Genomic DNA, 12,386 nt, shown 5'->3' with positions numbered 1-12,386 from the left:
AAGCATAAGTACAGATTAGGTGTGAATACACTGAATATTGAACAGCAGCAAGTGCAAACCTGAAGAAAAACAACCTGAAAAAACAGTGGGTAAGCAAACTGAACAAACTAAGATGAAATGAAATAAATGCAAAAAAAGATTGTAAAAAATGTAAAAAGGAATGTAAAAAAAAAAGGAAGAAAAAATAACTAAAAATGAAAGTAAAATGGGGGGCTGTCATGCTCTGAAATTATTGAACTCAATGTTCAGTCCGGCAGGCTGTAGTGTGCCTAATCGGTAGATGAGATGCTGTTCCTCGAGCTTGCGTTGATGTTCACTGGAACACTGCAGCAATCCCAGGACAGAGATGTGAGCATGAGAGCAGGGGGGAGTGTTGAAATGGCAAGCAACCGGAAGCTCAGGGTCCTGCTTGCGGACTCAGCGGAGATGTTCCGCAAAGCGGTCACCCAGTCTGCGTTTGGTCTCCCCAATGTAGAGGAGACCACACTGTGAGCAGCGAATACAGTATACTACATTGAAAGAAGTACAAGTAAATCGCTGCTTCACCTGAAAGGAGTGTTTGGGGCCTGGGATAGTGAGGAGAGAGGAGGTAAATGGGCCAGTATTACACCTCCTGCGTTTGCAGGGGAAGGTGCCCTGGGACGGGGACGAGGTGGTGGGGGTAATGGAGGAGTGGACCAGGGTGTCGCGGAGGGAACGATCCCTTCGGAATGCTGACAGGGGAAGGGAGGGGAAGATGCGACTGGTAGTGGCATCACGCTGGAGGTGGCGAAAATGGCGGAGGATGATCCTTTGGATATGGAGCTGGTGGGATGAAAAGTGAGGACAAGGGGAACCCTGTCACGGTTCTGGGAGGGAGGGGAAGGGGTGAGGGTAGAGGTGCGGGGAATGGGTCGGACACCGATTAGGCACACTACAGCCTGCCGGACTGAACATTGAGTTCAATAATTTCAGAGCGTGACAGCCCCCCATTTTACTTTCATTTTTAGTTATTTTTTCTTCCTTTTTTTTTACATTCCTTTTTACATTTTTTACAATTTTTTTTGCATTTATTTCATTTCATCTTAGTTTGTTCAGTTTGCTTACCCACTGTTTTTTTCAGGTTGTTTTTCTTCAGGTTTGCACTTGCTGCTGTTCAATATTCAGTGTATTCACACCTAATCTGTACTCATGCTTTGTCTTTCAACACACCATTAACATATTGTTTGCCTTTTCTCCGTGACCTTTTGGTCAGCTATGTGGCCCGGTCCAATCTGCACCTTCTCCTTTGTTATCTCTTGCCCCACCCCCACCTCACTTGTTTATAATCTGTGACTTTTCTAATATTTGTCAGTTCCGAAGAAGGGTCACTGACCCTAAACGTTAACTCTGCTTCTCTTTCCACAGATGCTGCCAGACCTGCTGAGTGATTCCAGCATTTCTTGTTTTTGTTTCAGATTTCCAGCATCCACAGTATTTTGCTTTTATTTTAGTGACAACTTCTATGTGCTGGGCTTTGGTCAAGTAGTAGCCATTCCTTATTGAGTTAACTGGTCTGCATGACTTTGGACTGTACCAATCAAAAAATAAAAGGTTTTTTTTGCAGCCTGCTAAATATGGCCTTGTATTCCTTCATTAGGTAGATATGAGCTTTGTAACACCCTGAAAAAACTAATGTTGCTTTGTTGAATGATAATTTTCTTTAATCCACTGACTGGAAACCTGAATTTATATTTCTTTAAAGAAATATTAAAAATGAACAGATAAAAGATGACTTTGCTAGCAGCTTAAGATGGCCACCTAATTTGCAACACTGTATCCTACATTGCAAGGCCTGTGAGGAAGAAGAAATTCTGCTCATCCCAGCAAGAACCAAGACCCAGGAAGTTTAAGGGAATTGACTGTTCTTTTTCTTTTAGCAGAAGAAATACTGCTAATTACTATGTTTGAATCACTGAGTGACTGTCATGTGACAAGCCCTTCCCCCAACTGTGGTTTTTAAACTGGTGTTTTCTCTGCAGCAGCAAGGAGAAGTATCTGGATTCTGACACATGCAGACTCAAGTGAGGGTCCCCTCTCTCTCTCTCCATTCCAGCTTGCAAGCTTCAAATCCTGCTTGTTGCCATACTCCAGCTACAACCAAAAACCCAAGAAGCTACGAACATACGAAATAGGAGCAGGAGTAGGCCACTCGGCCCTTCAAGCCTGCTCCGCCATTCAATAAGTTCATGGATGAACTGATTACTCCACATACCCCCAATAACCTTCCACCCCCTTGCTTATCAAGAATCTATCTACCTCTGCCTTAAAAATATTCAAAGACTCTGCTTCCACCACCTTTTGAGGAAGAGAATTCCAAAGACACTCAACCCTCTGAGAGAAAAAACATTTCTCCTCATCTCTGTCTTAAATGGGCGACACCTTATTTTAAAATAGTGACCCCTAGTTCTAGACTCTCCCACAAGGGGAAATAGTCTTTCCACATCCACCTTGTCAAGACCCCTCAGGATCTTATATGTTTCAATCAAGTCGCCTCTTACTCTTCTAATTCCGGCGGATACAAGCCTAACTTCTCCAATCTTTCCTCATAAGACAGCCTGCCCATTCCAGGTAATGGTCTAATAAACCTTCTCTGTACTGCCTCCAACGCATTTACATCCTTCCTTAAATAAGGATACCAGTACTGTACACAGTAATCCAGACGTGATCTCACCAATGCCCTGTATAGCTAAAGCATAACCTCCCTACTTTTGCATTCAATTCCCCTCACGATAAACGATAACATTCTATTAGCTTTCCTAATTACGTGCTGTACCTGCATATTAACCTTTTGCGATTCATGCACAAGGACACCCAGATCCCTCTGCATCTCAGAGCTCTGCAATCTCTTACCATTAAACCCTTCAACCGTGTTGGAGAAATCATCTGCATCACTATCTCCAAGAGATTAACTGAACCAGTCATCTACTTCTTCAAGCTAAAAGCCTCAGGACCACCGAATTCAGCTAGAAGCCAGCCAAATCACCAAACTCCACAGACTGTATACCTTTTTTTTCTGTGGACTCTAACTCAACCAATCATAAGAAATAGGAGCAGGAGTAGGCCATTCAGTCCCTTGAGCCCACTCTGCCATTCAATAAGATGATGGCTGATCTGATTGTGGCCTCAGCTCCACTTTCCTGCCTGCCCCCCATAACGCTTAACTCCCTTGCAGATCAAAGATCTGTCTAACTCGGCCTTGAATATATTCAATGACCCAACCTCCACTGCTCTGTGGGATACAGAATTCCAAAGATTAACAACCCTCTGGAGAGATGAAATTCCTCCTCATCTCCGTCTTAAATGGGACAGCCCTTATTTTTAAACTATGCCCCCTAGTTCTAGATTTCCCACGAGGGGAAACATCCTCTTAGTATCTACCCTGTCAAGTCACCTAAGAATCTTATGTGTTTCAATAAGAGCACCTCTCATTCTTCTAAACTCCAATGAGTATAGGCCCAAGATGCACAACCTTTCATCATAAGACAACCCCTTCATCCCAGGAATCAACTAGTTAACCTTCTCTGAACTGTTTCCAATGCAAGTGTATTCCTCTTTAAGTAAGGAGACCAAAACTGTATGCAGTACCCGAGGTGCAGTCTCACCAATGCCCTGTACAGTTGCAGCAAGGCTTCCCTACTTTTATACTTCATTCCCTTTGCAATAAAGGCCAACATTCCATTTGCCTTCCTAATTACTTGCTGTACACCTGCATGCTAACTTTTTGTGATTCATGTACGAGGACACCCAGATCCCTCTGTACTGCGGTATTCTACAGTCTCTCTTCATTTAAATAATATTCTGCTTTTCTAATCTTCCCTCCAAAGTGGACAACCTCACATTTCCCACATTATACTCAATCTGCTAAATTTTTGCCCACTCACTTCATCTATCTATATCCCTTTGCAGACTCTTTTGTGTCCTCACAACTTGCTTTTCTACCTATCTTTGTATCAATATACTCAGTCCCTTCATCCAAATCATTAGTATAAATTGCAAATAGTTAAGGCCACAGCACAGATCCCTGTGGCACTCCACTAGTTAGTCCGCCAACCTGAAAATGCCCCATTTATCCCGACTTTCTATTTCCTGTTAGTTAGCCAATCCTCTAACCATGCTAATATATTACCCCTAACACTATGAGCTCTTGTGTAGTATCCTTTTATTTGGCACCTTATCGAATGCATTTGGAAATCCAAATACACATCAACTGGTTCCCCTTTATCCACCTGCTTTTTACTTCCTCAAAAAGCTCTAATAAATTTGTCAAACATGATTTCCTTTTATTAAACCATGTAGACTCCAACTGATTGTATTATGACTTTCTAAATATCCTGTTACTACGTCCTTAATAACGGATTCTAGCAATTTTTCCAATGACAGATGTTAGGCTAACTGGCCTAAAGTTTCCTGCTTTCTGTCTCCCTCCTTTCCTGAATAGAGGAGTTACATTTGCGTTTCCCAATCCGCTGGGACCTTTCCAGAATCCAGGGAATTTTGGAAGATTACAAGCAATGCATTCACTATCTCTGAAGTCACTTCTTTTAAGACCCTAGGATCCGGGCCATCAGGTTCAGGGGACTTGTCAGCCTTTACTCCCATTCGTCTTGCTAGTACTTTTTCTCTAGTGATTGTGATTGTTTTAATTTCCTCTCTCCCCTTTGCCACTCGATTTTCTACTATTCTTGGGATGCTTGTTTCCCATTATTAATTCCCCAGTCTCATCCTCGAAGGGATCGGTGTTTACTTTAACACCTCTTTTCCTTTTTATATACTTGTAGAAGCTTCTACTGTCTTTTTTTATATTTCTTGCTAGCACTAAAATCCCTTTATGAGCATAACGTCAATGAGAAGAATGAAAGGTACTGTTTACTTACAGATTGGAGGCTTGGCCAATACAGGATTCATTTATTTTCAAAGACTTCAGTAACACAGAAGTTAGGTTTAGAAAATCATTCTCACCAGAACTGTAGAGAATAAGAAAATCAGGGTTAGCCACAGGAAGAGTGTGAATGTAAAATTACAAACTGCAGCCTATTCAGACAATTCCAGGGAGATAGGAACATCTGTATTCTGATATACTGATTAGTACAAATTATTCCAAAATAGGATGATTCTCTTAAACGGAAGCTGCACTGAATAAAGGTGGAATTTAAATTATGAAAAAACTAAACACCAGGGCAGAGAGAGGGTTCCAGGATAGTCAATGTGGCGATGGACACATTAATGTGGGGCTGGGAAGGAGCAAAGTTGCTGTAGTCCCTGGGGGACAGACGATTCTCAAGGACCACCCTCAGAATGGAGGGGAAACAGGTAGCCAGGTACAGCAAAGCCTAGCATCTGGACCCAGAGGTCCCAGCAGCCGTGCCACAAGAAAGTGAATATGACCTCAAAGTCAGCAAATGCATCTCCACGTGATATCACCTGCCCACCACAACACCAGCCTCTCACGCTGCACCAGACCCTCATCACTCACCCAGCAGCACTCCCCGGCACTCAGGACTCATGCCTAACATCCAGGTGGTCCACTTCATCCCCACACACCTACCAATGATGGCAGCCTGACATCCACCTAGCCCTGCCTTCACATATGTTCAGCTATTCAGCTACGGCAGGAACATCACCCACAGTGCTACACAATCACTGACAATCTGATCTTTCTCTTGCAGGACAAGCTGGTAACAATAGAAAGGGGCAGAGCAGAACTGGCAGGGAAGAAAGATGCCTGCATCTCCTGAGCTCTATGGAGTAGATGGCTCTCAGCATCATCAAATCAGCAACAACAGAACCTATGTCATCTGGCATTGCTGAAAACATTAAGGATGACAGTATGTTTATGCCTTATGTCCCTTCTCAACTCATTCTGCTATATGGCACGATGAACAAGCAGCAGATGGTGTGACCATAGGCCTCTTGCTGCCCATCCACCCTCTTTCCCTCACACCAAACTTCCCCTTCAGATTTTCTGTTTTTAGGCAGCTGCCTGCCCAGCCACAGCATCTCAAGGAGGAAGAGAAAGAGGAATAGCACAACACTAAGAGGATCTGGCACTTGATATGACATTTGTAGACAGCTTAGATACTGGCACTGCTTGTACCTTGGAGGCTATTTTAGAGTTGGATCAGCACATGCTGAGCCATGTGGTCACAAGTGGGCTGCAGCAAGAATAGGCATGAAGGATGGTTCATTTGCCAGCTTCCAGTAGGGTGAGGTAGCAGATGAGTTCTTCTGCAGAGGATTCACATGAGGACCTTGATGGGTGGCACATAGGATGGGCATGAAGGGCTGAAGGGCATGCACATCGAGATGCTGGGTGGCTTGGCTGCCAACAGCCTCCTTCACTGCTAAGGAGCATAGAGGAGACCAGCATCACACAGAATTTTCCCTCTCAGCAGGTTAGCAGGGAAGTGTGAGTGGGCCATGACAGGGAAGATGGAGAAAGGGCAGGTGGAAGTGAGGATTCTGCTCAAGGCATTCCCAAGTCTCATCCTTTGCCCTCACCCCCTCAGTAAGAGTCCCATACGCTGCCTCCTGCCCCGATGACCGAGTTTGCCCTGTACAGGTGCAGGTGGGGCTGTGTTTGGTGGGTCACACATTGCTAGTGGCCGTCAGGGTCACCACAACCCTGAATTTCTTGTCAGAGCAGGGAGTGAGCAGCCTGCTTCTAGGTCTGCTGCAGCCACAGGGGTAGCACCATGTAGATGTAATCAGAAAAGGAAAATAAAAACTTTTTATTTGCACAATGGATTCACTTGGGCGATTATTAAAATATCGGCGTTTTGTTGTATTGCAAATTGTAAATGAATCATGCATTTTATTTCAAGTTTCCATTGTCCATTCATCTCCATTGTTGCCTCCTGCTTTCCAAATGGATATTAGCCTTTAGGAGAATGATATGACCAGAGTGGAAGACGAGCAAAGGGTGTGAATGAGATGAAGGGATTTCTGACTGGGAATTATTTGGCTGGACGTGGGGAGGCAGTGGGTTCAGCATCGTTGTGCTATAAGGCTTCACACACTCAGGTTATCTGAACAGTGCCTGGATGGGTCCTCTCTTCAGTGCACTGCTGTGTAAGGTACAGCAGATCACTACCATTCTGGAGGCCCTTGCTGGTACATACCGAAGGCCACACACAGATCTGTCCGTGTATATTCAGAAACCCAATGGCTTTCTTTTTGAGTGTTCTTGTGCTCATGTGACTTGGGTTGTGCCTTTCCTCTGCATCATTGGTAGGGCTCCTCACAGATGTCATCAGCCAAGTCTTTCAAGGGTCTCCAAGGAGCCACCAGCTCTTGCTGCTTGGAAGTATGGGAGATGCACTTGTAGGAGCTGATTGTGAAATCCTGCAGATATCACCAGCAGATCACTGTAAGGAGCCAGAGGCAAAGAAATTCAGGGTTGTGGTGACCCTGACGGCCACTAGCAATGTGTGACCACCTGATCCACTGAGCAGGAGGCCTTGTTCCAGGAGGCTGCAGATGTCAGCAATGACCTGCCATGAAAGTCTGAGCCCCCTGAGACACTGTTGCTCCATCATGTTGAGAAAGCTGATCCTCTGCCTGTATACCCTGTGCTGGGGGTCTCGCCTCCTTTCAGCTGAAGCTCTGTGTCCATCCCCTCTACCCTCTGGAGCTGCATGTGGCTGAGGAGAAGACAGCTATTGCTGCTGTTGGTGTTGCTCCTTTTGCTGCTGGTGCTGTTTGTGTTGGTGTTGCTGCTCTTCTTGTTCTTCATCAGAGATCCAAGGTAGAGCTGTATAAGTTATTCCTGTGGTGCAGTGAAGGCTGACAGCAGGGAGTGCAAATCAAGGTGAGTGAAGTCCAAGACAGATGAAATGACTTCCAAAAAATTGGAAATCACCTGTAAAGCAATGAAAGCACACTCTGAAAAGAACTTCTGAGCAGAGGTCTTTTTCATAGGCAAGGAAGTAGCTGTGTTGTTTCATACTTTAATGGCATTCCAACTTGTCAATTTCACTGAGCAATGAATTCCTGCTGTGCTTTTGCCTTGCTGACCCTGGAAAGTTTCAGACAGATTGGGAAGCAGGTGCTCTGGTGGTTAAAGCCAGAATGCTGGGTTAAAATCAGAATTAATTGGTTATTAACATATTTAAATTGGAGACCCGACATCTCCATAAGGGTTTCCTGCATGCCTCCAAATGAAGCCTGGTAAAAGCCGGAATTTTACGTTGGGTAGGAGGCCCTGCTACTGGCCGGAAAGACGGAGGCAAGCCCGCCTCTGCCAAGCCTGGGGAGCCACGCCAAGGTTTTACAACAGCACTCCCCCCACCCACCATCCCCCCCTCCCGCCCCCGGCCCTTAATTGGCCTTGGGCAGGACTTCTGTCCCTCTAAGGGAGCGGTGGCCACTGCTGGGACTGCACCCAGCTTCAGCAGTAAGAGGGACGCTGAGCCAGAAACAAGGTAAGTGTCTGGGGCCTCACCGGGGACAATCGGCTGGGCCCTGGTGAAGCAAGTGGATTGGTTGGGGTGGGGAGGGGGGGAGTAGTACCTAGTGGGGGTGGTTGGGGCATGGGGGAGCCCTCCGTGGAGCGCAGGGTGCCCGATCAGCAGGGCCCCTCCCATCCCGCAAAGAGACTGCCAGGTTTTACTTGGCGGCCTCCTGGGGGACCTCAGCTGCCCTTAATTGGCCAATTATGGGCCTTGATTAGCCTGGGCGGGCAGGCCAATTCTCGTCGTTTCTGCCACTCGTAAAATTGCAATGGGGGTGGAACGGCATCGGGAATGGCACCCCCCCCACCTCGCACTCAATTTTATGACCCCCGTCACCATCCCGCTCAGAGGGTGGGGCGTAAAATTCCAGCCCATATGTTTGAATGCTGAATCATAGGCCAGAATATTCCCAGCCCACAGAGGCAACTTTGGAGGCAGGGGCTCGGGAGAGAGGAGGGAGCGTCTGAAATTAATGCATTGGGCCGGCTCACTGACATGTTCCCGCATCGTTGCGCTTTTCCCGAAGGCAGACCCAGTGGCAACGGCTACCTGCCTGGTAGTGGCAGGTAGCCAACTAAGGTACTTAAAAGTTTAATTAGCCTCTATTTTGTCACTTCAATTATATTTTCCGAATGGAGCCATCTCCTCACAGGAGGCAAGAACAGCACAGGAGGTCGGAACACCATAACAGGCTTATGCTGAGGTTAATTTAAAGGAACCAAATCATACTTTGCAGCAGATCCCATGGGAAATCTTTTCAATTGGAAGCATTTCCCCTGCAGATGGATCAAACGACTTCTGCTGGGGATCAGGATGTGGTTGCCAGTTCAAACATGGATGTCACCGCCCCCCGCCCCCCCCCCCCCCATCTTGTGCTGCCCTCTCCTCTTCACATCTGAGCAGCACACACCATTCTCAGTGGGACTACTGACCACCCTTCCCTTCGACCTCTCTGATTGGCCCTCTCATGTCTGGTGCCCACCCACCATCCCTAATCGGATGGCAAATGCAGAGGCAGCCTGTTAATTGGGCGCCTTCCATAAGATCACACCAAAGGGTGTACCGCTGTCACAAGCAGGGTCAGAACCCGGAATAGTCCCAATGCATGAAAACTTGTTAAAGTTGAGAAATCATAGAATCATAGAATGGTTACAACACAGGAGACCATTCGGCCTATCGTGTCCATGTCAGCTCTCTGTAAGAGCAATTTAGCTAGTCCCACTCCCCTGCCCTTTCCCCACAGCCCTGCCAATTTTTTCTCTTCAGGTGTTTGTCCAATTCCTTTCTCTTGGTGAGATACTGATGGCATTTGAGGAACAGCAGGGCGACATGGACAGCAACTTCCTGATTTCTGTGCTTAACTGCACATGTACGGACACTGGAGGTTGCTGTCCGATTTAGTCCTGAGTAACAGTGAGCACTGATACCCTCACCATTAATACCAATGCTTTACTTACAATACAAATATAAAACATGATGAAGACTAAGAGTGCTGCACTATATTTCTTGGATTTTCATAGATATCCCCTATGCCTTCATTACTTTTGGAGATTAACACATTCTGCCCCTCAAATCCCCCAGCCCAAACCTCACACAACTGAAGACACTAACTTGTCCTGGATATGGTGTCATGGTGCATGCATGAGCCTGAACTGTGAACATCAGTTAGCTGTTTAACTATGCAGGACATCACAGATATGCCCACAGCTGTTCTCGCTCAATGTCTACACATAGGTCATTTCCAGCACAGATTATTGGTTAGTGGTCATGAGAATGAATCCTGGCTAATTTCCCCATCCTTAACTGTGCCAAATAAGCCTTTTTTGCTTAAATGTATCCATCTGTGAGCACCCTTATTATGTGTGTGTGTATGTGACTTGTTTGTATATTTTTGCCTATCGAGCTGTTTGCACATCTGTCCATCTGCTGATTTCCTGTGTTTGTGCATGCATATGTAGAACTGTTAGACAAGAAGACACGACTTCCCAATGACCTAACCCAGCAATGCAGCATTAATGAACCAATTATTGAATGAAAAATTGCTTCAATTAGCAAACTGTCCCCAGAAATTCCTGTTCCTTAAAAGTAATAATCCTAACTATCAATGAGCAATAATAGACAAGTATTCTGGTTAATTCCTAACAAAATATTTTGAAGATTGCTGTCAGTACAACCATATGATTAGGGGATGGGGGAGGGGTGGGACAGCCAAACCCACTTGATAGCAGTATTTCATTGGATGTCAATCTGGAATTCAAAGCCAGAAATCTGCAGATTGATTTTGAAAGCCTGCTGGGTGTGGAAGCTGGTGTGAGCATAATTTGAATATCGCGTTCACAGAGGTCAGCACTGGGACCCACCGCCTCTGGAACATGACACCATTTCTAAAGGGAACAGGTCGGGTGCACGCTTCCATTTAATTGCCTGTTGAGCTCATTGACAAACGCATTAACAGGCTTGTCAGCAGCAGTTTTTAAATTTTAAAGGCTGGGAACATGGAGGACGCCCTGCAGGTACATGACAGGGTGTGCAAGACATGAACACAGCAAGGGGGCAATGAGGGCTATGGGAAGGGCTGATTAAAATACTGCAGAGGTCCAAAGAAAAACTCAGCTGCTTCAAACGTGCCACAGTTGTAAGACTTGTGTTTCTCAGTTCTGAGTGCCAGGAATTTGGAGAAGGACGTGAGGCCACTGGCATCACTTGGGTTGGCAGGGGAAGGCCTGGTGAATGCACAAAGCCCAGCTGAGGGGGTTCAGATGGCAACAGGCTACTCTGACATTGGACAGAGCAGCCAGGATGAGCTGCAGCAGATGTAACCAACTGGACAGCAGGCGGTAGAGGAGCACAGAGGGGGGCTGCCAGGGGAAGAAGGCTCTATCGAAGACACTGGGTACATAGCCCAAGAGTCATCTACCTGCAAGTGACAGACAGCCAGTGCCACAGGAGACTGTGCCTATCCAGGCAGATGGTCTCGGACATTTGTGCTCTAATCCACAATGACCTGAGGCCTCGCAGCCCCCACGGCAGTCCCTTACCTGCAGCTATCAACGTCTCCATTGCTCCAAATTTCTATGCAACCGGGTCGTTCCAGAGATCATCTGTGGACCTAGTTGGCATCTCACAGTCAACAGCTCATCAGGTCGGTCACAGATGCCATTTTCAGCAGGTCAGGGGACTACATCCACTTTGATATAGATGGGCCTGCACACTCACAGAGGGCCCAGCCTCCATCGCTGGATTCCCTCAGGTGCAGGGCATCTTCACTTGCACCCATGTGGCCATCAAGACATCCAGTAACTGGTCAGTGAGATCCATCAACAGGAGGGGATTCCACTCCCTCAACGTCCAACTGGTCTGTGACCACAACAAGAGCTTCCTGTATGTGTGCGCTCACTTTCCTGGCAGCTGCCATGACTCCTTCATCCACCACCAGTCCAGGCTGCCTCAATCCTTCATTCCATCCCCCAAAGTGCATGGATGAATCCAAGGGGACAAGGGAAATCTCTTGAAGAGATGGCTACTGACTGCTCTACGGGAGCCCCAGAAGCCCAGAGATGAAACAATCAATGCCACCTGCTCAGCAGGCCAACCATTGAGCAGGCCAACCATTCAGCAGGCCATTGGGTTTCTGAAGATGTGATTCTGGTGCCTGGATTGGTTGGGTGGCACGCTCCAATACCCACCAGCAAGGGTCTTGGTCATTGTGGTGGTCTGTGGCATTCTCCATAACATGGCCCTCCAGAGAGGTGTGGACCTTGAGGACAGTGAGGCCCTGGAAGGAGACAGCTCATCGGGGGAGGAAGAGGAGGAAGAGGGATCGGAGATTGACAACACTGAACAGAGAGGAGCCCCTGCTGCATGATGAGGTGGCCTCCTCCTGCCACTGTCTGGGAAGAGGACCTTCCTCCTGCC

The 12,386-nt window shown here is 46.8% G+C and overlaps 1 protein-coding gene across 1 annotated transcript in view; it reads right to left on the bottom strand.

Moving 5' to 3' along the window:
- The window catches only part of LOC137380771 (ATP-binding cassette sub-family A member 13-like), a 330,301-nt gene that overhangs the window by 63,594 nt on the left and 254,321 nt on the right, over positions 1 to 12,386 (bottom strand). The window contains exon 54 of the mRNA XM_068053109.1: positions 4,896 to 4,985. Coding sequence (XP_067909210.1) covers positions 4,896 to 4,985 — 90 coding nt within the window. The remainder of the gene's footprint in view (positions 1 to 4,895; positions 4,986 to 12,386) is intronic.

The sequence above is a fragment of the Heterodontus francisci genome, chromosome 2, assembly GCF_036365525.1.
Source record: "Heterodontus francisci isolate sHetFra1 chromosome 2, sHetFra1.hap1, whole genome shotgun sequence".
NCBI classification, from domain to species: domain Eukaryota; kingdom Metazoa; phylum Chordata; class Chondrichthyes; order Heterodontiformes; family Heterodontidae; genus Heterodontus; species Heterodontus francisci.
The sequence above is the reverse complement of the archived record's forward strand: the minus strand, read 5'-3'. Positions and strand labels throughout refer to the sequence as shown.